This window comes from Centropristis striata, chromosome 14 (assembly GCF_030273125.1).
Source record: "Centropristis striata isolate RG_2023a ecotype Rhode Island chromosome 14, C.striata_1.0, whole genome shotgun sequence".
In the NCBI taxonomy this organism is placed as follows: Eukaryota; Metazoa; Chordata; class Actinopteri; order Perciformes; family Serranidae; genus Centropristis; species Centropristis striata.
In genome coordinates this window covers 2,755,051-2,776,661 of record NC_081530.1, presented here as the reverse complement: position 1 = coordinate 2,776,661, position 21,611 = coordinate 2,755,051, and the positions used below count along the sequence as shown (strand labels likewise).

Sequence of the window (21,611 nt, the reverse complement as noted above, 5' to 3'; positions counted from 1 at the left end):
CAATTTGAGAGGTCAAGTAGAGTATGGAGTATATTTTAAACATTGACAGGTTTATTATGCGCTAAATTGCTTTCCACTGTATTTGTTAATCATTAAAGGATAATAATCAATTTATTTATCAAGTTCATTGAATAAGCAAGTGACAAAGTTCAGTTTGGCTGGATAATATATCACTAAAACTTTATAATAAAACTCCATTTCAAGAAATCAGCGCAATTTATTCAATCATTTTAAATAGATGAATTGTGATGACTTCTTGAATAAATTATCTATCATTTCAATCAATGATAGTGGTATTTAACATTGCCAACGACTCTGACTGTCCCATGCATTGTTGCATCAGCTGACCTCGCTTCCTCCCTGTGTGAGGTCTTCCCCCCTCTTCTGGCCAACTGCTGCTCTACATCTTCTGCCCGTTATACATTGTGATAAACATAACTGAAAGAGATTGAACATACTCCAAGTCACATTAGACAACTTTCACAGAGGCAAAAAAAAAATTCAAAGACAGAGATGAATGGGTAAAATTATAAAAGATTTATGTAAACCGTATGCTGTCCTGCTTCTAAATTTCAGATAGGACCAATACAATTAGAAATCTAAAGCAGGCTAGTGTGGTGCAATGAATAAGTACAGTTTTTTGATACAGCACCAGTTGAATTTTCACAAAACATGATCAGAAATATGAATAATTTAAACAAAAAAACATCAACATTGTGCGTTAAGAACATGTATACTAACAAACTGCCAAAGAAAAACATGCATTTTGTTGTATTCTGAAATGTGCAACTTAAAACAGATATATTGGCTTATCCTTTCTCCGGATACTAGTTTTTAATGCAGTAAACATAGACCAGTCTACATAATGCATACACAGGCACTGCCAAACTGGAGATTCCGGCCAGAAGAAAGATGATCACATAGATCCATGAAGGGTACGGTACTGATGCCAGAGACGGGAACTCCTCCTGTAAACCACAAAACAGTATGATTTGTGCATTACATATAATGGTTGCTTTAAAGAAAAACAAAACATAAAGTAGGGATAATTAGAATGATATATTAGCTGATCAGAGAAGTTGCATGCTTACAGAGTTGGGATCCCAGACTAAGTAGGTGAGCTCTTCTTGAACTTGTGTCACCAAGTAGAAAACTAAGATAACCAGAACTATGAGCGGACTGATGAACCTCCATGTAACCTGCCAGTAGATGCCTGGCTTATGTCCCACCATGAACTCCAAGTCCTCATTGAACCTGCAAGAACAAAAGGGTTTTAATTAGACCATCCATCCATCATCCATCCATCCATCCATCCATCCATCCATCCATCCATCCATCCATCCATCCATCCATCCAACCAACCAACCAACCAACCAACCAACCATCCATCCATCCATCCATCCATCCATCCATTCATCCATCCAACCAACCAACCAACCAACCAACGCACCATCCATCCATCCATCCATCCATCCATCCATCCAACCAACCAACCAACCAACCAACCAACCAACCAACCAACCAACCAACCAACCAACCAACCAACCAACCAACCATCCATCCATCCATCCATCCATCCATCCATCCATCCATCCATCCAACCAACCATCCAACCAACCAACCAACCAACCAACCAACCATCCATCCATCCACAGGCCTACAATAAATAGGTACATTATTCATTTTGCAGAAGGCAGTACAATACAACAAAATACCACATTAAACAAAGCATTTGCTTTATACAATACCTGTCTATGCCATAGATGTAAACAACAGCTATCATCTCAATCAGTCCATTGACCAGAGGTGGAATAGTTCCAGCAAAGTTGTCAAAGAGAGTTACCCAATAAAACCCTGACTGCAGGGCAAACATGATAGAGAGGATAAAGCCGACCGCACATGTTACTCCTGAAACACACATACACAAAATAATTAGAAAATAAATGAATATGTATGGAGGCCTTGATAGCTCAACACACTGAACACACAAGAAAAATACAAGCTGTTTCCAGGCTGGTACATTCTTAGTGTTGCCATGATTTTTGCCCTATGAAGTTATTGAAGTCAACTATCCATCAGTGGTGTTAGAAATATACAAAAATATAGTTATGTTTTTTGGCATTTATTTGACACCTATTGCAAATTCAGGATTCAGATGTTATTGCAAATATCTGCTCTAAACCTAACCCTTGTATTGAACAGCCAGACCTGTCTTCAAATACAATATTAATAAGACCTATTTTCCTTATTAAACAGAAAAATACAACTGTACATTTTCTGAATTCAAGACTAGCTTCATATTGTTGTTAATGCATAATTACAAACACTTAATTTAATCTCAACATAAAAAAGTAAAACTCGCCAAAACTATGTTGCTAATCATTCTCCTGGCTCACCAGTAAAGACTGGCCTCTAGTGGAATGTGCTTCTTTTTTTTTTTTATTAAAAATCTCATCAAGATTTCCCAATTCCACCCAATCCTCACTTTAAGTGTCCCCTGGAAACAGTTTCCTTTTTCCTGTGTCTTTCTGCAGCACGTTTATATCACTGGTTGTGTTTTATCTATTTGCAGCACTTCTTCAAGATGACTGAAGTCTCTTAATTATCTTGGTATTGTCTATTTGCGTGTGTTATCTTAATTGACAGTGTGCTGAGCTCTCAGGCCCACTGAACATCTTGCATTGCAAAGCCAATATGTATTTTAACTAACAGAAAATAAAAAAAACAGAATACCAGTCAGTGCTTCTTGGGGCCATTTTTTAGGGAAAACATTCAGGTCTTTCAGTGGCACTATCACTCCCTCAATGTAGCCAAACACACTAGAGATTCCTAAGCAGGAAAGCATGACGAAAAAGAGGGCAGACCAAACTGGAGAACCAGGCATCTTGGTGATGGCCTCTGTGAAAACAATGAAGGCCAGACCTGTTCCCTCCACTCCCTGTACAAACACAAGTTAGTCACAATGCAGCTTGCAACTTGCGAATGTGATAATTCATTATGAAAAATTATCAATATATTCACCTCACTGAGAAGTTTCTGCATGTTACATGTTTGGATGTCCAATCCAAGAACAATATCATGAGAGGAGCTGTTGAGATGTTTAAAGGCTGCCTCATAGTTGTCTGGAGTGATGCTGTCTTCAGGAAGCTCGAATGCATTTAATAATGTCTCGATGTTACTGGGGAGAAAATATGTCACAGATTATAATAAATACATTTGAATTATAATAAATATATTGGTAACGCTTTATAATAAGGTCCTTAATAACCATTAATTAACAAGTAATAAGGCATTGTTCTCGTTTTAGATCCGGTAGTTGCAAAAAGCATAGTTAACTTATAGTTAACTTATAATAGATGAGCAATAAAGTATATTTTAATATCAATAAGCAAACAAAATAAGATTAATAAAGGCATGGCAAAGACATAATGGGTGGGTCATGGGTGTTTGTAATGCCATTATTAACACTTATATAAGCTTATAAACACACAATAATGTTAATAAGCATCTTGTAAGGACTTATTACTTGTTAATTAATGGTTATTACAAGGACCTTAATATAAAGCGTTACCAATACATTTTAGCTGTGTCTTCATTGTGCAAAGTAAAGCAGAATATAACGGTTTATTTTTAGGTTTTCAGAATTAGTGTGTATGTGGAAGTTTACTGTATGCATTGTAATCTTCCGTCACTATGAAAGCTGACACGAGCTAACATTAGCCTCAGCAAACGTTATAAGTAAATTTTTCAATTTTAGCCACCATTGGTAATGTTACTAATACAGTGTTAGGGGAGGAGTTATGATCAGCAGCAGTGCATCATCGAGACTTCATTTTAGACAAACACAAAAAATCTTGAACACAGAAATGGGGAAAAACTGTTTAATGGTCTGAGTCCAAAATTCAGTCCTATATAGTTTTAAGTCTTTTTACATGTTTTTTTTTTTACATGTTTACAATGTTTTAATACAAATCTCTATGTATAATAATGACGTTTTTTTTTCTGGTCATTGGGCTGACTACTACAAAAACAATAAAACCTCCATCCTGTGACTACTCACCTGCTGATACAGTTGTCATATTTCTCTGTGGCCCTGAAGCCAATGATGGAGTAGGTGGTTGCTGCAGCATAGGTTGAGGTGAGGCCAGTTATGACTGCCAGGATCAGAGCATCTTGCATACAGTTGTTGCTTAGGAATGGAAAAAAAGGAAAAGGTACAGAACACAACATGCCGGAGAGTGGCTCCTATCTTTATAGTGAGCTAAATAAGAGTTGAACGTGTTGTTTAAACCAGTAGTTCTCAACCTTTTTGAGTCGCGACCCCCAATTTAACATGCATGTTGTCCGCGACCCCCACTCACTGAACAGAATCTCACACGCACAGTTCAGATCATACAAAAAAGAAACAAAATGACCAAAAAAATAAACAAAAATGATCAAAAAAAGACACAAAATGACCAAAAAAGACACAAATTGACCACAACATGATCAAAAAAGACACAAAATGACCAAAAAAGAAACAAAATGAACATAAAGGACACAAAATGACCAAAAAAGAAACAAAATGAACATAAAGGACACAAAATGACCAAAAAAGACACAAACTGACCACAAAATGATCAAAAGAGACACAAAAAGACCAAAAAAAGACATTAAATGACCAAAAAGACTAAAACACATTAACACATGAACACTTTAACACTTTAACACAGTGGAGACAGAGCTGACTTCCAAAATGATTTGGCGACCCCCAGAAATCATCTCGCGACCCCAACTGGGGTAGGACCCCAAGGTTGAGAATAGCTGGTTTAAACGTCTCTTACTGTACAGGGTTGTAGCTTGAGTAGGAGACGAGGCTTCCCCATCCCAAGCCATGTGCATAAAAGACCTGCGCTGCTGCATCCAGCCAAGTCGTTGGTTTTGTTAACTCATCAAGCTGCCAGAGTGAAGCATACGTTCGTACAGTATGTAACTTTTTTTGTGTAATAAATGAAATGTAATATATATATATATATATACATACATCTGGTGTGAAGAGGATTTCTATGCCACTCAGGGAACCTTTAAGAGTCAGTCCTCGGACCAGGAAGACGGTCAGCACTACGTAAGGCAGGATAGATATAACATACACTGCCTGAAATCATAACAAAAATGGGGGGAAATTAATTATTTTAGTGATAGGAAAGCATATTGTTTTACTGAAGGTTTTACAAACCTTGCCTGAAGAGTCGATCCCCTGTATGCAACACACACAAATGACCGACCAGGCAGCTAGCTGACAGAGTACCATGGGCCAATGGATTCCTCCTGAGTCAGCTATAGAGGTCGAAGTATCCAGAGTGACTCGGTAATAAAAATAATCCACAGTGGAACTTCGTTGGCACTCTGATACAAACCCTATAGGGGCAAGAAATAGTCCTCTGCAATTGTTTTAATCATGAGTACATTTTGAGCTTAATGAGCATATCTGTGTGTTTTTTCAAATACCTGTCCCATTGTCATTGAGAGGACACTGCGTCCAAGGCAGTGGGTCTTGAAAGGAATTGAAGAAATACAACATTGCCCAGGCTATTATAGTGTTGTAGTACAGTCCAACCAGTGAGGACACCAGCAAGGAGGTTATACCTTAGTAAGAGAAAATCATTCATTTATATCAGGGAACCAATATTCAGTAACAGCCACTGTTGCCAAGGATTCTTTTTTATGCCTTGGACAAATAGTTTTTGAGCCTATTTCACTTACCAACACCAGTAAGATAAGGACTGATGGATCTCCACACTCCGACGCTGCCTTTCCTGAGACGCTGGCCGATGGCAAACTCCAACAGCAGGAGCGGTATCCCTTCCAGCACCAGCAGGATGAGATAGGGAATCAAAAAGGCACCTGAAAAATGAATGGTCATTCATAAAGCAGCAGCGTATAATACAGGAAGGAAACAGACTATAGTTTCCTCCAAACTTATCACAAAACTCAAAGAGCTGGGATTAAACACAACACTGTGCATATGGATCTTTGACTTCTTGATGGGCAGAACCCGGGTGTTGAGAGTGGAGCCACTTTTCCAACATGGTGGGCTTGATCACAGAAAATGATGAAAAGGCCAACCTGGAAAAAGTAGATAGCCTTACACCTGACTGCTGGTGTTAAGACAACAACAACCTAGACAAGACTAAAGAGCTGATATATCCATCCATCCATCCATCCAACCAACCAACCAACCAACCAACCAACCAACCAACCAACCAACCAACCAACCAACCAACCAACCAACCAACCAACCATCCATCCATCCATCCATCCATCCATCCATCCAACCAACCAACCAACCAACCAACCAACCAACCAACCATCCATCCAACCATCCATCCATCCATCCATCCATCCATCCATCCATCCATCCATCCAACCAACCAACCAACCAACCAACCAACCAACCAACTCCATCCATCCAACCAACCAACCAACCAATCAACCATCCATCCATCCATCCATCCATCCATTGTAGCTATCATGGCCTAGCCAAGATAGCAGTGGCACACATAAAAGGCAGATCGCAGAGGTTACAAAACACAGGCCTACAATAAATAGGTACATTATACATTATTAGTATTATTATTATCATCTCAACCAGTCCATTGACCAGAGGTGGAATAGTTCCAGCAAAGTTGTCAAAGAGAGTTACCCAATAAAACCCTGACTGCAGGGCAAACATGATAGAGAGGATAAAGCCGACCGCACATGTTACTCTTGAAACACACATACACAAAATACAAGAGAGCTTGTTCAAACTTAGAATTAGAAAATAAATGAATATGTATGGAGGCCTTGATAGCTCAACACACTGAACACACAAGAAAAATACAAGCTGTTTCCAGGCTGGTACATTCTTAGTGTTGCCATGATTTTTGTCCTATGAAGTTATTGAAGTCAGCTATTAGTGGACTTTGGAAAAAAGCAGGGAAAGAACGACATCATTCTATATAAATGGGAAATCTTTATCTCTTCAACATGCATGTTGAGAAGATGGAGAGCTTCATGTATCTTGAGGAACTGGGCACTCTGTACCGACTCACAGGTGACAAGGCAAAGACTATATCCCCTCAAATTTTAAGGATTTTTTGCTGTTGCACCATCAAGAGTGTCTTGACAGGGAATATTACTGTACCCAACTAGCCTGGGTATACCCAGACTGCCTTGCGCGCTCGAATTTGATTTCGAACCTCCAGCCAGTCTGGAAACTAAGCGATTTTGCTAGCCCTGTTTTAGGGATCCAATCACAGAGCGGGGAGGGACGGTGAGACGATGACGCGTACTACTCGGCACTTGGAAGCTTTCCGGATCCAACATGGCTGCTGCAGACGCGAAACTCTCTTTAGCTGTAGATGGTGTTCTAAATAGTTTAGAGCGAAAGTTGAAAGGCGAAAGGTCTCTCGGCAGCTCCGCTGTCCCCCGGCTCGGAGTGAGATCACCGGTAGCGGGGCTATTAGCGCCGCACGGGCGGTTTCTGCGGCTCGTTGCGCCGAGCCGGTGAGACCGCCGGTCACCGCCGGTGATCTCGCTCCGAATCGGGGGACAGCGGAGCCGCCAGAGACCCGCAGCAGCTTGTTTGTTGCCCATAAAATCAGTGGATGTGTGTGGCTGAATGACATGAGGGGGAATAAAGCGTGAAAATAAATAATCTTGCAGAAAGCGAGAACTGGAGAAGCAAAGCAGCAGCAACACTCTCTCACAGACACACACACAACAAACATCCATCTCTGTTGCTCTACTACGTCATCTGGTATAACTGATCTGATTGGCTAAGAGCTACCTACAGACGCTTTGATAGACATTCTAAGCGTCCAATAAACGGCTCCGGAGGATCGTAAACCACACCTCCTCTACGGAGAAATGCATTGAAGGTGTCCAGACCTAATCTCCAATGAGATTTGGTCTGGTGTTAGCCAGGCTAGTACCCAACAGCAAAAAGACTTGATCATTCAGCCGGATAAACAATAGGCAGTGCTTCAAGAATAAGGTCTAATAAATAATTATACTGCATGTATATTATCTATGCTAAAAAAAGACAACAATGTTTGTTTAATGAAGATATTTTAACTAAAACAGGAGAGCAGAGTCCGGAGCATTTACAGTGAAGCTCGATTCAATGAGATCGCACCACATCCGGTAGGATCGCACAGCACATCCGGTAGATTACAAAATAAAACGGATTTCAAAATAAAACACAGTGGATCGTCATTTTCTGGCGAGATCTTTGCCACAAAGTGATTATGTACATTCACTGAGTGAATATTTAGAAAATAAAACATATATTTCTCATTAGAAATGTAACCAAAATCCATTTTTATGCAGAAACAAAGTCAAAATATTGATTTTTTTCACTAAAAATGAGAGAACCGTCCGCCATGTTTTTTTTTCTGACCGCCGGAACCTTGAAAGTCACGTGACTTGGACACAAACCAACTTCAAGTCATTAACTTGCATTATAGCGAAATCCGTGTCAGTTTCACGGAAATTTGGAGTGATTCCGTGGCTATTCCACGGATTTTGAGTTAAGCAAATCCGTGGCTATTTCACGGATTTCTGTGAGACCAGGTTGAATTCTGCACAAGTCACAAGAGAATCATACTTTAAAGATAAAAAAATACTATTTTAAAATGTTCCCATTTTTATCTGAGCTTACCTCCGCCATGACTTTGACACAAGTAAGGAAATCGCCACACTTGGCCAATCCCAATGCAATAGCCCACACAGGTTAGGATGTACTGAGCTTTGTTGTCCCACTTGGGCCTGTCCCCGGCATCCTCCTTGTCCTTCTTTTCAATCTCCCCATAGGATGGGATCCGGTCATCCAGCCCTGGGTTAGGAATTAGCAGTCTCATGGCAATCCGACTGAAGAAAAGATGTTAAACTGTTGTTCCTATAAGGGACAGTTTAGTGTATGTTCTGCTGTGTTAAATGAAGTTCATAATATTTTTTTACCTCACATGGGAAAGTAGGTAGATTAGTCAATGAACACTCCTCTTTCCTGTTTTTATATAACCATTTATAACCACCATTCAGTTCAATAAAACGTTAAACAAGTGTGCTCCATGATGCCCTGTCTTTACAGATTTCCCCACGCCCACTACAAGTGTCATCAAATTGGTGAAGACCTTTACTTGTTTTTGTTGTAGTTTATTTGCATGTGCTTTCTTAAGTTGTAGTGTGTTGAGCTTACAGGGCCATCACATAAAACTTGAATTGTGGAAAACAGCATGTTGTCTTGTCAACACAACAAGAAATAATATAAGCAGGCAAATGAATGCAACTAGTAACTACAGTTGATTCATAATAGTACTTTAATAAAATGCATCAATAAAACATAAGTCTTGTGCGTTTGGAACATACATTGTTATAAATAGACAAACCAAATTTAAACAACGATAATTTTAATCTCCAAAAAATATTGCATTCTGTTGCATTGCAAGAAATGATGGTCATTTTCCTACAGATACTATTTTTTTCTTGCAGTAAACATAGACCAGTCTACATAATGCATACACAGGTGCTGTCAAACTGGAGACTCCCGCCAAAAGAAAGACGATCACATAGACCCATGAAGGGTACGGTACTGATGCCAGGGAAGGGAACTCCTCCTGTATACCACAAAAAAAAGAAGAAAAGATTTGTGCATCAGGGATGCAATGGTTGCATTAAAGACAAATGCAACATAAGGAATATTTAGGATGATGGCTGATAACAGAAGTTGTGTCTTACAGAGTTGGGATCCCAGACTAAGTAGGTGAGCTCTTCTTGGACTTGTGTCACCAGGTAGAAAACTAAAATAACCAGAACGATAAGAGGACTGATGAACCTCCATGTAACCTGCCAGTAGAGGCCTGGCTTATGTCCCACCATGAACTCCAAGTCTTTATTGAACCTGCCACACAAGAGTATTTTGGTTAGATTATAAAAAACGATATAGTTTTTTTTTTTTTACATTTGTTGACAGGTTATCTAACAAGGTCAACCCGAACAAGATAACAGCACTACAAAGAAGACAGCAGGAAGAGGTTACATTACATTTATTACACACTCATAATAAAAAAAAGATGCAATAAAAAAATAAAGTGAGGAGTCAACAAACAGTAAAGTTGCTGACTGTTAATACCGGTCATCCTAGGTGACAAAAAGTAACATCTTTTTCAATGTAAACATAGTTATTCTTTCTGCTGTAGTGTACTACTGTAAGTATAAAAGTTAAGTTGTGAAGTTGTGATGCTTTCACTAAATACATGTAGAAATGTAAACAAGATAGTTATTAATATTTTACAAAGGTATTCCTGACATGACATAATAGTTGGCTAAATATTTGGAGTATTTCCCTCAAAAAACTGGAACATTCCGTCACCGTTCAACTCAAATACTACCTCCACTCCAAGCAATTATAAGAAACACTGGAATCCAGCATCCGCACCCAACACAGCACCAAAACCAATCCAATTAAAGTCACCAACAACCTCCTTCTCGCATCTGACTCCAGGTCCCTCAACAGGTTCCTCCTCCTCGACCTCAGCGACACCATCGACCACACCATCCTCCTCAATTGCCTGCAATCATTCATTGGCATCACTGGCCCCGCACTCTCATGGCTCAACACCAACCTTTCTGACATATTTCACTACAACTCCATCAATAATTGCAAATCCCATACCACCGCAGTTACACATGGTGTCCCCCAAGGCTTGCTGCTTGGTCCCCTCGTGTTCGTCCTGTACATGCTACCCCTTGGTCACATCATATGCCGTCACAGACTACAATTTCTCTGCTACGCAGACGATACCCAACTCTACATCTCCACAAAAACCATCACACCCTCCATACCGTTCACCATTACTAACTGCCTCGCTGACATAAAAACCTGGATTATCAGCAACTTCCTCAAATGAGACTGCAAACAAATCAGGCATCACAATTATTGGCCCCAAATCGTGCCTCCCCAGGACGTTTTATGTAAAGCGACTTTGAGTACCTTTAAAAGCACAATCTGAATTATTATCATTAAATAACAGGTAGAGTGTCTGTTACTTAAAACACAAACAGTGACATATTATATCTTATTTTACTACAGAGTGCAGCTTTGTGGCTGCCAATATGGTAATTTAGCAGTAGGCAGTACAATATAATAAAATACCACAGTAAGGAATACATAAGCTTAACACTTACCTGTCTATGCCGTAGATGTAAACAATAACTATCATCTCAAACAGTCCAATGACCAAAAGTGGAACTGATCCAGTAAACTTGTCAAAGAGAGTTACCCAGTACATCCCTGATTGCTGCGCAAACAGGAGGCAGATGATGAAGGAGCCACCACATGTTAACCCTGAAACACACATGCAAAAAAACAAGAGAGGTGTTACAACAAGAATCAGGAAATCAGTTAATTTGTACGGTGGCCTCGACAGTTAAACACACTGCAAATTAAGACAATCCTGGTCCCGGTTTTGAACAAACAGTCACAAGCTTACTTGTTACTTCTCTACCCTTCATCAACTTGGAGACACAGGAACTGCATTTAGGGAATGGAATCAAAACTCACTTTAAATAGAGAAATCACAACCAAATACAAAAACATGCTGAAAAAAGTTCCCATGTAAATGCTAAAAAGTGATGCAGATGGCAGGGACACGCTTTGTAATGACATTGTTTTGGCTTATGAAGTTATTGAAGTCAGCTGTCGGTTGCAGGTTTGCCCTGGCAGTTCTGATGTTCCAAATTTCTCCCCAGGATCAGATTCCTGCTGGAACCTGTGTGATTGTGAAGTTTTTTTTAAATTAGAAGCTTCTATTGGTCATTTTCATTGTCAGAAAGTGCCACTACTTTACTCCATTTCAGTCATTCCACTGTTACTTGTAGCTACAGTAGGGAAACCATTTATCCTAGTCGCAGATGCTGCTTATTTCTCCCAATTTCAGATCACATTCCTGCTGAAACCTGTTTGTTACGTCTACACCCATGGCCTGATTTGGCATTGCAGCTGGTGTGATCTGATTGCAAGACGTTTTCAGTCTTAATTTTCAGTGTGTTGAGCTCTCAGGGCCTCCTAACATCTTTCGTTGCAAAGCCAGTGTGTACAACAAAATAGAATACCCGTCAGTGCTTCTTGGGGCCATTTTTTAGGGAATAAATTCAGATCTTTAAGTGGCACCACCACTCCCTCAATGTTGCCAAACACGCTCGAGAGTCCCATGCAAAAGAGCATAGCGAAAAAGAGGACAGACCAAACTGGAGAACCAGGCATCTTGTTGATGGCATCTGTGAAAACAATGAAGGCCAGACCTGTTCCCTCCACTCCCTGTACAAACACAAGTTAGTCACAATGCAGATAAGAGTAAAAAACTACAATAACTTGGGAATCTGATAATTATGCATCAGTATATTCACCTCACTGAGAAGTTTCTGCATGTTACATGTTTTGATGTCCAATCCAAGAACAATATCATGAGAGGAGCTGTTGAGATGTTTAAATGCTGCCTCGTAGTTGTCTGTAGTGATGCTGTCTTCAGGAAGCTCGAATGCATTTAGTAAAGTCAAGATGTTACTGGGAAGAAAAGATGCAAAAGTTTAGTAACAATGGATAGCTGCAGTCTACATTAAAACTTCAATTAGTTTTTACCCAATAAAGTTGTCATTAATCAAAAAAGAAGTTTGGTGTTGGGGCCACTATTTTATTTATTTATTTATTTTTTACAGTTTAGTTACAGATTGTTCCTTTAAAAAGAACTTGAGAGTGAAAAGTAATGAACACAATTTTGAGACGGCTTTCTTTCAAAAACATTGAAACCCACATCCTGTGACTCACCTGCTGATACAGTTGTCATATTTCTCTGTGGCCCTGAAGCCAATGATGGAGTAGGTGACTATGGCAGCATAGATTGCGGTGAGGCTAGTTACAACTGTCAGGATCATAGCGTCGTGCATGCAGTGGTTGCTTGGGAAAATAAAAAAAGGCAAAAGATAAAGGGCACACTACGTCGAAGACATTTAAAGAGGGAGGGGTGGGGGTTCACTGCTACGCAGACGATACCCAACTCTACATCTCCACAAAAACCATCACACCCGCCATTCTGTTCACCATCACTAACTGCCCACTGACATAAAAACCTGGATTCTGGAAAAAAATCAGGCACAATTATTGGCCCCAAATTGTGCCTCCCCTCTTCCCATGACTGCTTTCTCAACATCAGTGGACTTGTTCATGTTTTATGTAAAGCGACTTCGAGTACCTAGCACAATATAAAGCATTATTATTATTAAATAACATGTAAAGTGTCTGTTAAAACTCAAACATCTTCTCCCTTCTTTTACTACAGAGTGCAGCTTTGTGGTAATTTAGCAGTAGGCAGTATAATATATGGTAACGCTTTATATTAAGGTCCTTGTAATAACCATTAATTAACAAGTAATAAGGCCCTTGTAAGTCCTTACAAGATGCTTATTAACATTACTGTGTGTTTATAAGCTTATATAAGTGTTAATAATGGCATTACAAACACCCATGGCCCACCCATTATGTCTTTGCCATGCCTTTATTAATCTTATTTTGTTTGCTTATTGATATTAAAATATACTTTATTGCTCATCTATTATAAGTTAACTATAAGTTAAACTATGCTTTTCGCAACTACCGGATCTAAAGCGAGAACAATGCCTTATTACTTGTTAATTAATGGTTATTTAAGGACCTTATTATAAAGCGTTACCCAATATATTAATGTATAATGTGTATAAGTCACAAAAGGGCTTCTATAAATGTTTCTTACCGAACAGGGTTGTAACTTGATAAGGAGATGAGGCCTCCCCACCCCAAACCAAACACAAAAAAGACCTGGCTTCCTGCATCCAACCAAGTCGTTGGGTTCATTAACTCATCAACCTGCAAGAATGATGCATGCATTATGATGTGGCTTTATTTAAAAAGATTTATAACTGTTTTATTTCTTTTAACAGTAGTGCATTTAAACATACGTCTGGCGTGAAGAGGAACTGTATTCCACTCAGGGAACCTTTAAGAGTCAGTCCTCGGATCAGGAAGATGGTCAGCACTACGTAAGGCAGGGTGGATGTGACGTACACTGCCTGAGGTCATGATAAGAAAGATCAAAAATTGGGGTGATTCTAGAAAGCATATTGTTTTACTGAAGATTTTACAAACCTTGCCTGACGTGCCAATCCCTCGTATGTAGCACACACACAAGACGGTCCAGGCAGCTAGCAGGCAGAGTACTATGGGCCAGTGGATTCCTCCTGAGTCAGCTATAGAGGTCGTAGTATTCAGAGTCACTCTGTAAAAATAATAATCCACGGGGGAGCTTCGTTGGCACTCTGGTACAAATCCTGGAGGGGCAAGAGACAATCCTCAATTGTTTTAATTATTCTTGAAAAATCTTTTTATTGGCATTTGTAATTAAACAAAAAACAGGTTACAGATTCTGTAAATGTACACAATAACTCCCCCATTGTCCCATATCCTCTACGAAAAAAGGAGAATACAACAGAGAAAGTAGTGCAATAAGGAAAACAGGAGAGAAAAAAAAAGGTAATAGCTGAATCGACTGCTAAAATAAAAATAAAAATACATATATATATATATACACTACCGGTCAAAAGTTTTAGAACACCCCAATTTTTTCATTTTTTATTGAAATTCAAGCAGTTCAAGTCAAATGAACAGCTTGAAAGGGTACAAAGGTAAGTGGTGAACTGCCAGAGGTAAATAAAAAAAGGTGAGGTTAACCAAAACTGGAAAATAATGTACATTTCAGAATTATACAAGTAGGCCTTTTTCAGGGAACAAGAAATGGGTTAACAACTTAACTCTATGGAGTCTTGGGCTATTTTGTCCATTTTTGAATTCTTTTCATGTCTTTGTAACTCATTTTGTGTCTTTTGGGGTCTTTTTTTGTCATTTTGTGTCTTTTTTTTAGTCCTTTAGTTCAACATAAACTGTGATTTTGAATCTTTTTTTATTTTCAAAACACTATCATGCTCAATAAATAATTTTTAATGTTGCAAATGTGCATTAATTTCAGAGTAGACTGAGACATCAAACTGCATCATTTTCAATTAAATTCTGTAAAAGTTGGTGTGTTCTAAAACTTTTGACCAGTAGTGTATATATACATACATACACATATACATACACATAAATGCACACATATATACATACACATACATATAAAGTATATAAAATTAAAAACAAAAAAATAAAATAAAAAATAAAAAAAAGAAGAAGAAAAAAAAAGACAGCAATGGTTTAAGTTTTAATTATGAGTACAGTTTTGGTGCTTAACAAATAACTCTGCGAGTATATTACACTACCTGTCCCATTGTCATTGAGAGGACATTGATTCCAAGGCAGTGGATCTCTGAATGAATTGAAGAGATACCACATGATCCAGGCTATTAAGGTGTTGTAGTACAGTCCGATCAATAAGGAAACCAGCATGGAGGCTATACCTGAGGAAGGGAAAATCAAAAGCTTATATCAGGGGTTCCAAATCGTTGCCATGTTGTGATTAGGAAAACAACAACATACACTATTATGTCAAATATCAAAAATCAAACATACGGATTATTAATATATCTTTCTTATTTTTATTTGTAATGTATAATCAGTCTTTATTCTGTTATAAACATTCCTTGTTATCTCTGGCTTAATATTGAACAGTAATATTAAAGGTAAACATATTTTCTTTCAGAAATTTTCCTCATCTGATAGGCCTGTTTTTCCCCCCCATTACATTCAGTGTTATCTGTTATAAAAGACAGACATTGAAAAACAAAATTAGCATCGAAATCATAATATGGTGCAATATTCATGTCTCTGGAAGGGGCAATATTAGTAAGTGGCAAAATATGTGTACCATTCTAAATGAAGTATTAAAAATTTCCCAGCCTACAAACTGTACTTTGTTTGGTACTGATCCTAGCAAAAAACTTGGTAATTTATGTATTTTGGAGTGATGATGCAAAAATTATTATTCCCTGCAATATCATGAATCATATTAGCCTGGGTATACCCATACTGCCTTGCGTGCTCGAATTTCATTTCGAACCTCCAGGCAGTCTGGCAACCAGGGCCGTTTCTAGCCCTGTTTTAGGGATCCAATCACAGAACGGGGAGGTAGGGCAAGACGATGACGCGTACTACTCGACAGACAGAAGCTTGTAGTTTTGTAGTTTTCTTACGGATCCAACATGGCTGCAGCAGACTCCTGTTTCACCACCAAAAAGGATGTTTTAGCCTTGCTTCTGACAGGATTTGGGAAAAGTCTAATCTACTAATCCACCAACTAGCGCCGCAACTAGCCCCGCTACTAGCCCCGCGACTAGCCCCGCGACTAGCGCCGCTACTAGCCCCGCTACTAGCGCCGCGACTAGCCCCGCGACTAGCGCCGCTACTAGCCCTGCTACTAGCCCCGCTACTAGCTCCGCTACTAGCCCCGCTACTAGTGCCGCTACTTGCCCCGCTACCGTAATGCCGGTGATCTCGCTACAAGCTGGGGGACAGCGGAGCCGCCAAGAGACCCGCAGCTGCTTGTTTATTGCCCATAAAATCAGTGGATGTGTGGCTGAATGTGAACATGCTGCAGAAAAACGTTGCAGAAGTAGAATTGAGCATTTTAGCCTCAAAGTAGAGATGGGCTAGTCTGGCTATGTAAACTATAGATGTAAGCATCAATTTCTGTCGCTCTACATACATCAGACTAATCTCATTTGTGATTAGTCTGGCTAGAATCATATTGCAATTGCAATCAAATTAATTGCAATTGATATTTGTTCCAAATCGTGCAGCCGTAGAGTCTTTTCACTTACCAAAACCAGTAAGATAAGGATTGATGGATCTCCACACTCCCACACTACCGGTCCTGAGACGCTGGCCGATGGCCATCTCCATCAGCAGGAGAGGCATTCCTTCCAGCACCAGCAGGAGCAGGTAAGGAATCAAAAAGGCACCTGAAAATGTATATTAATATTAATAATATATACTCACGCATCTTTGCAAACTTCAACTGTCTTGAGTTGTCCAACAGAATGCTCACTCTTAAGTCACATACATGTTTTTTTGTGTCATCTTTTTCATGGCTACCACTCATAAGGGCTTCAACATCTACAAATGCAGTTGTTTGATTAGCTTTCAAAAAGATGTGTTGATCCCTGTGGCACAAATGACAGTTAACCTTTTATCAGGCAAAGAAATATATTTGGTAACTTCAGGTAATATTTTGAGAAAAAGGCTGCAAATTTACTAGAAACTAAAAAGCAACTTTTTTCTCCCAGATTCGCCACTTTAAATCTCATAAATCTACGCATTTTTTTCTCGTTGATTTGACACTAATCTCGTAAACTTTTTTCTCAAAATATTTTTTTCGTATGTTTTTTTTACACATTCTGGCTGTATGTAATATCCTCCAATATTCTCTAGGGTTGGAATTTGGAATTTGCAAGTATTTCAATGAGTGCCCTATTAAGGGTTAAAGTGGTGAATCTGGGAGAAAAAAGTTGCTTTTTTCCCACTTTTTTTCTCGTAAATCTGCAACTTTTTTTGCGCAGATTTGCCACTTTAAATCTCTTAAATCTGTGACTTTTTTTCTTGTAGATTTGCCACTTTAATCTAGTAAATTTGCAACTTTTTTCTCAAAATATTACCTGAAGTTACCAAATATAGTTCTTTGCCTGATAAAGGGTTAATAGACAGCTTAATCATAAGATACCCCTTTCCCATTTTTCGTCCAAGCTTGCCTCCTCCATGACTTTGACACAAGTAAGGAAATCGCCACACAGTGCTAATCCCAATACAGAGGCCCACGCAGGTTAGGATGTACTGGACTTTGTTGTCCCACTTGGGCCTGTCCCCGGCATCCTCCTTCTCCATCCTGGTCAGATCCTCATAGGAAGGGATCCGGTCATCCAGTCCAGGGTTAAGAATTAACAGTCTCATGGTGATCCCACACTGCAAAAAAAGAAAAGTTGAGTGAACTCAAAATTTCAAGGCAACAAACTTCAATAAAATTTTGAGTTGGACAATTAAACTACATATTTTAAGTTTTGTTTTTGAGTTTGCCCAACCTGATTTTTGTCAACTCAAGTGTAAGTTGTACTAACTTATAATTTCACATGATAAGTTATAATAACTTTTAATCCTTACTTCTGATAACTTCTGCAATGTGCTAAATTGGCACAATTGTAACGCCGCTATGAAATGTCAGCTGATGTTGCGACCACAATTTTGAGTTAGCATTGATACGCTAATGGCTACTCTTGTAGCTGTAACAAGCAGCGGCGCTAGCATCAGTTAGCCGCTAGCATCAGTTAGCCGCTAGCGTCAGTTGGCCGCTAGCATCAGTTGGCCGCTAGCGTCAGTTAGCCGCTAGCATCAGTTAGCCGCTAGCATTAGTTAGCCGCTAGCTTTCGCTAATGACCAAATTTCACTGCTTTCCCGCATTTCACAACAAAGAAATAAGAGTTATCAGAACTATTGTCCCTTGTTGTGAACCCCAACTTAAAGATATAAGTAACAACAACTCACCAACTTGTTTTTGAGCAGACAACTGGCTTCATTTGTTGTGCTAACTTACATTATTGCCCTAAATGTCAATAATTTATATTTCCAAGTTTTACCAACTTAAATCACTGTTTTAGGCCAAAAAATACAAGTTGGCTTTTTTTGCAGTGCACTGAGGCAGAGATGTTACACAGTAGTTCTTGGAGGTCTTGCAGAGACCTTTCCAGTCGTTACAACAGGGCACATGCAATAATATTTTAAAACTTCCCAAAAATGTAAAACTCTTGCTTTTATTGTAAGACGGCTTTTAGCACTTGTTAGTGCTTAAAATTGTTTTACAGGGTGTCCTGCGGGCTCACTGCCGTAAACTGAGAATTTGTTTTTTTTTTAAAGGAATCTCAGAATATTTTTTTTTTTAAGTTTTAAACTAAATTTTTATTTCTGCTGCTCTCAATACAAAGCATGTGGAACATGTTGGTCAATTTGACTTCTTACTGGAAATAATACACAAGTCAAATCAACACATTAATTACGAACGCAACTAGATTTATACAAGCAGTGAAAACCAGCTTACCAACTCAATATTTTATATATATATATATATATATATATATATATATATATATATGTATATATATATATATATATATATATATATATATATATATATATATATATATATATATATGTATTAGTTTTAAAAAGTTTCACTCCTTTTTTTATGAGGGGTGATGTTGATAATTCAATCTGAGACACAACCTCTACCTCCACATCAATGGATTTGGCATATACATGATCTTATAACAGTTTATTATGCATTATATAAAAAGTTATTCACTAATCCAGATTGACTAAAGTCCTCAAAGCCACTTGCAGTCTCATTCATAACTCACAGGTAACTAAACAATCAAGCACTGGACAGGAAGGAGTTAAACTCAGAGACAAACACAGGTCACTGTGACTCCTAACAAGCAAATAATTTAATACAATGTCTGAATGACTTCTTGTACATATCCAGTCATGGAAAAAAAATATTAGACCACCCTTGTTTACTCTAATTTCTTGTTCATTTTAATGCCTGGTGATTATCTGGCCATGGAAAATGTCCAGATATCAGCTCTTAAATTAAACTTTTATGAGCTATTTTTATTGTTATCATTATCTTTCTCCAAACAAATGTTTGGTTAGTTGTACCAGGCATTAAAATGAACAAGATATTGAAAAAAAGGGTGGTATAATAATTTTTCCATGACTGTAAGTTATTACATTATTGACTAATAACATATTCCGATGTCTTAACACTTACCCCGACTGTTGCTTTTTAAAAAAATAGCTGCTCAAAAACCAGCACAATCGATTAATTAAGTAATAGTCTTAGCAAATATTAACAGTGGGTATTACATTTTGGCTGTTAAATGGATGACTATTAAACTTAAATAGCCTAAACTGGTGCACAATTTGAAGGACCTAACACTATAATATAATTTGATAATAAGTCACAAAAATGAAACTCACCATCTAAATGTTGCAGGTGCAAACGTTAGGCTCGTTTGAGATGAAGTGGATAAAGTGGAAGAGAGGCAGCAGGGGAGGGCGGTGACAGAAAGCTTATCAGATATACCATATAACAGTTTGTATGCTTTCTCCAATTGTTTTATTCATGTCAGAGTAGCCTATGTAAATGTCATACAGGCCATATGTAATTTCTGTTCATGCACTGCAAAAAAAGAAAAGTTGGGTGAACTCAAAATTTCAAGGCAACAAACTTTGATAAAATTTTAAGTTGGACAATTAAACTAAATATTTTAAGTTTTGTTTTTGAGTTTGCTCAACTCTGAATTCAGACTTTTGTCAACTCAACTGTAAACTGTACTAACTTATAATTTTACATTGTAATAACTTTTAATCCTTACTTCTGCTAACTTCTGCAATGTGCTGAATTGGCACGATTGTAACGCCGCTATAAAATGTCAGCTAATGTTGTGACCACAATTTTGAGTTAGCGTTGATACGCTAATGGCTACTCTTGTAGCTGTTACAAGCAGGGCCGCTAGCATCAGTTAGCCACTAGCATCAGTTAGCCGCTAGCATCAGTTAGCCGCTAGCTTTCGCTAATGACCCTTGTTGTGAACCCCAACTTAAAGATATAAGTAACAACAACTCACACACTTGTTTCTGAGCAGACAACTGGCTTCCTTTGTTGTGCTAACTTACATTATTGCCCTAAATGTCAATAATTTATATTTCCAAGTTAAACCAACTTAAATCACTGTTTTAGGCCAAAAAAATACAAGATGGCTTTTTTGCAGTGTGGTTCAACCTCCATTTAGGTATAAGTTCTCATTTTAATCAGCATCATACCAGTCATATCAGCAAACCTGACCCTCTCAAACTACATAAATACATGAAATCATTAACAGTCAAAAACAGACAAGAAAGATATATACGATAAATACAGTCTAATAGTCAGATAAAGACTGTCAAGGCTTCAAATCTGTACAGATCTCATTTTATCCATCCTCACATCCTTCTTAAAAGTTTTTTATTGCTAAATTCTTTAATATTTCCAAAAGTCCAATACATTAGATTGTGTATAGTTTATGATTTATACACAAATGTATTTAGTCTCTGACTACCAAGTCAAATCTCAAATCTATCTAGTTTGACAAAAATCTAAAAATATTGTTGTTTGCAGTATGCAAGCCAGCATGTCTTTCTGGCAATTTCCTAGATCAGTGATTCCCAACCGGGGGGTCCAGACCCCCCCAGGGGGGCACCAAAGATCCACGGGGGGTCGCGAAGCCCTCTTGATTTATCATACATCTAATGTGTTAAATATAGATGAGTCAGCATTTAATTCATTAGTGGGACAAAAACAACTAAATAAGGGCTACATTAAACATTTTTTCACTTAATTAAATGGAAAAATCACTATAGAAAAGTTTAAAAATAAAGGCTATATTGCGATAATAAGGACATGTGTAACATCCCTCCTGCAGTATACACAGGTAACCTCACCTAGCGGTAACCTCACCTAGCGGTAACCTCACCTAGTGGT

General features: G+C 38.3%; 2 protein-coding genes across 2 annotated transcripts; both read right to left on the bottom strand.

The window, feature by feature from the left end:
• Positions 1–383: 383 nt before the first annotated feature.
• On the bottom strand, positions 384–8,882 carry LOC131984654 (sodium-dependent neutral amino acid transporter B(0)AT1-like). The gene is made up of 12 exons (XM_059349556.1): positions 8,684–8,882; positions 5,743–5,883; positions 5,488–5,625; positions 5,216–5,397; positions 5,024–5,134; positions 4,824–4,936; positions 4,061–4,189; positions 3,022–3,178; positions 2,734–2,938; positions 1,749–1,908; positions 1,092–1,254; positions 384–968 (listed from the first exon to the last, which is right to left on the bottom strand). The coding sequence occupies exons 1-12, from the start codon at positions 8,880–8,882 to the stop codon at positions 828–830; spliced, it is 1,839 nt and encodes a 612-aa protein (XP_059205539.1). The 3' UTR covers positions 384–827.
• Positions 8,883–9,184: 302 nt separating this feature from the next.
• On the bottom strand, positions 9,185–20,133 carry LOC131984658 (sodium-dependent neutral amino acid transporter B(0)AT1-like). The gene is made up of 13 exons (XM_059349562.1): positions 20,069–20,133; positions 17,791–18,001; positions 16,864–17,004; positions 15,367–15,504; positions 14,201–14,382; positions 14,014–14,124; positions 13,809–13,921; positions 12,848–12,976; positions 12,430–12,586; positions 12,136–12,340; positions 11,209–11,368; positions 9,760–9,922; positions 9,185–9,638 (listed from the first exon to the last, which is right to left on the bottom strand). Exons 1-13 carry the CDS (start codon positions 20,069–20,071, stop codon positions 9,480–9,482), a joined length of 1,872 nt encoding a protein of 623 aa, XP_059205545.1. The 5' UTR covers positions 20,072–20,133; the 3' UTR covers positions 9,185–9,479.
• Positions 20,134–21,611: the final 1,478 nt, after the last annotated feature.

Coding starts and splice junctions, on each gene's coding strand:
- LOC131984654 (XM_059349556.1), bottom strand. CDS start 8,882: ATGAGACTGCTAATTCCTAACCCAGGGCTGGATGACCGGATCCCATCC. Junction 1,909..2,733: donor GCCCCAAGAAGCACTGACTG/GTATTCTGTTTT, acceptor TGTGTGTTTCAG/GAGTAACATGTGCGGTCGGC. Junction 1,255..1,748: donor TACATCTATGGCATAGACAG/GTATTGTATAAA, acceptor TTGTTCTTGCAG/GTTCAATGAGGACTTGGAGT.
- LOC131984658 (XM_059349562.1), bottom strand. Junction 14,383..15,366: donor TCTCAATGACAATGGGACAG/GTAGTGTAATAT, acceptor TTGCCCCTCCAG/GATTTGTACCAGAGTGCCAA. Junction 12,977..13,808: donor TCAAGTTACAACCCTGTTCG/GTAAGAAACATT, acceptor TATTTTCCCAAG/CAACCACTGCATGCACGACG.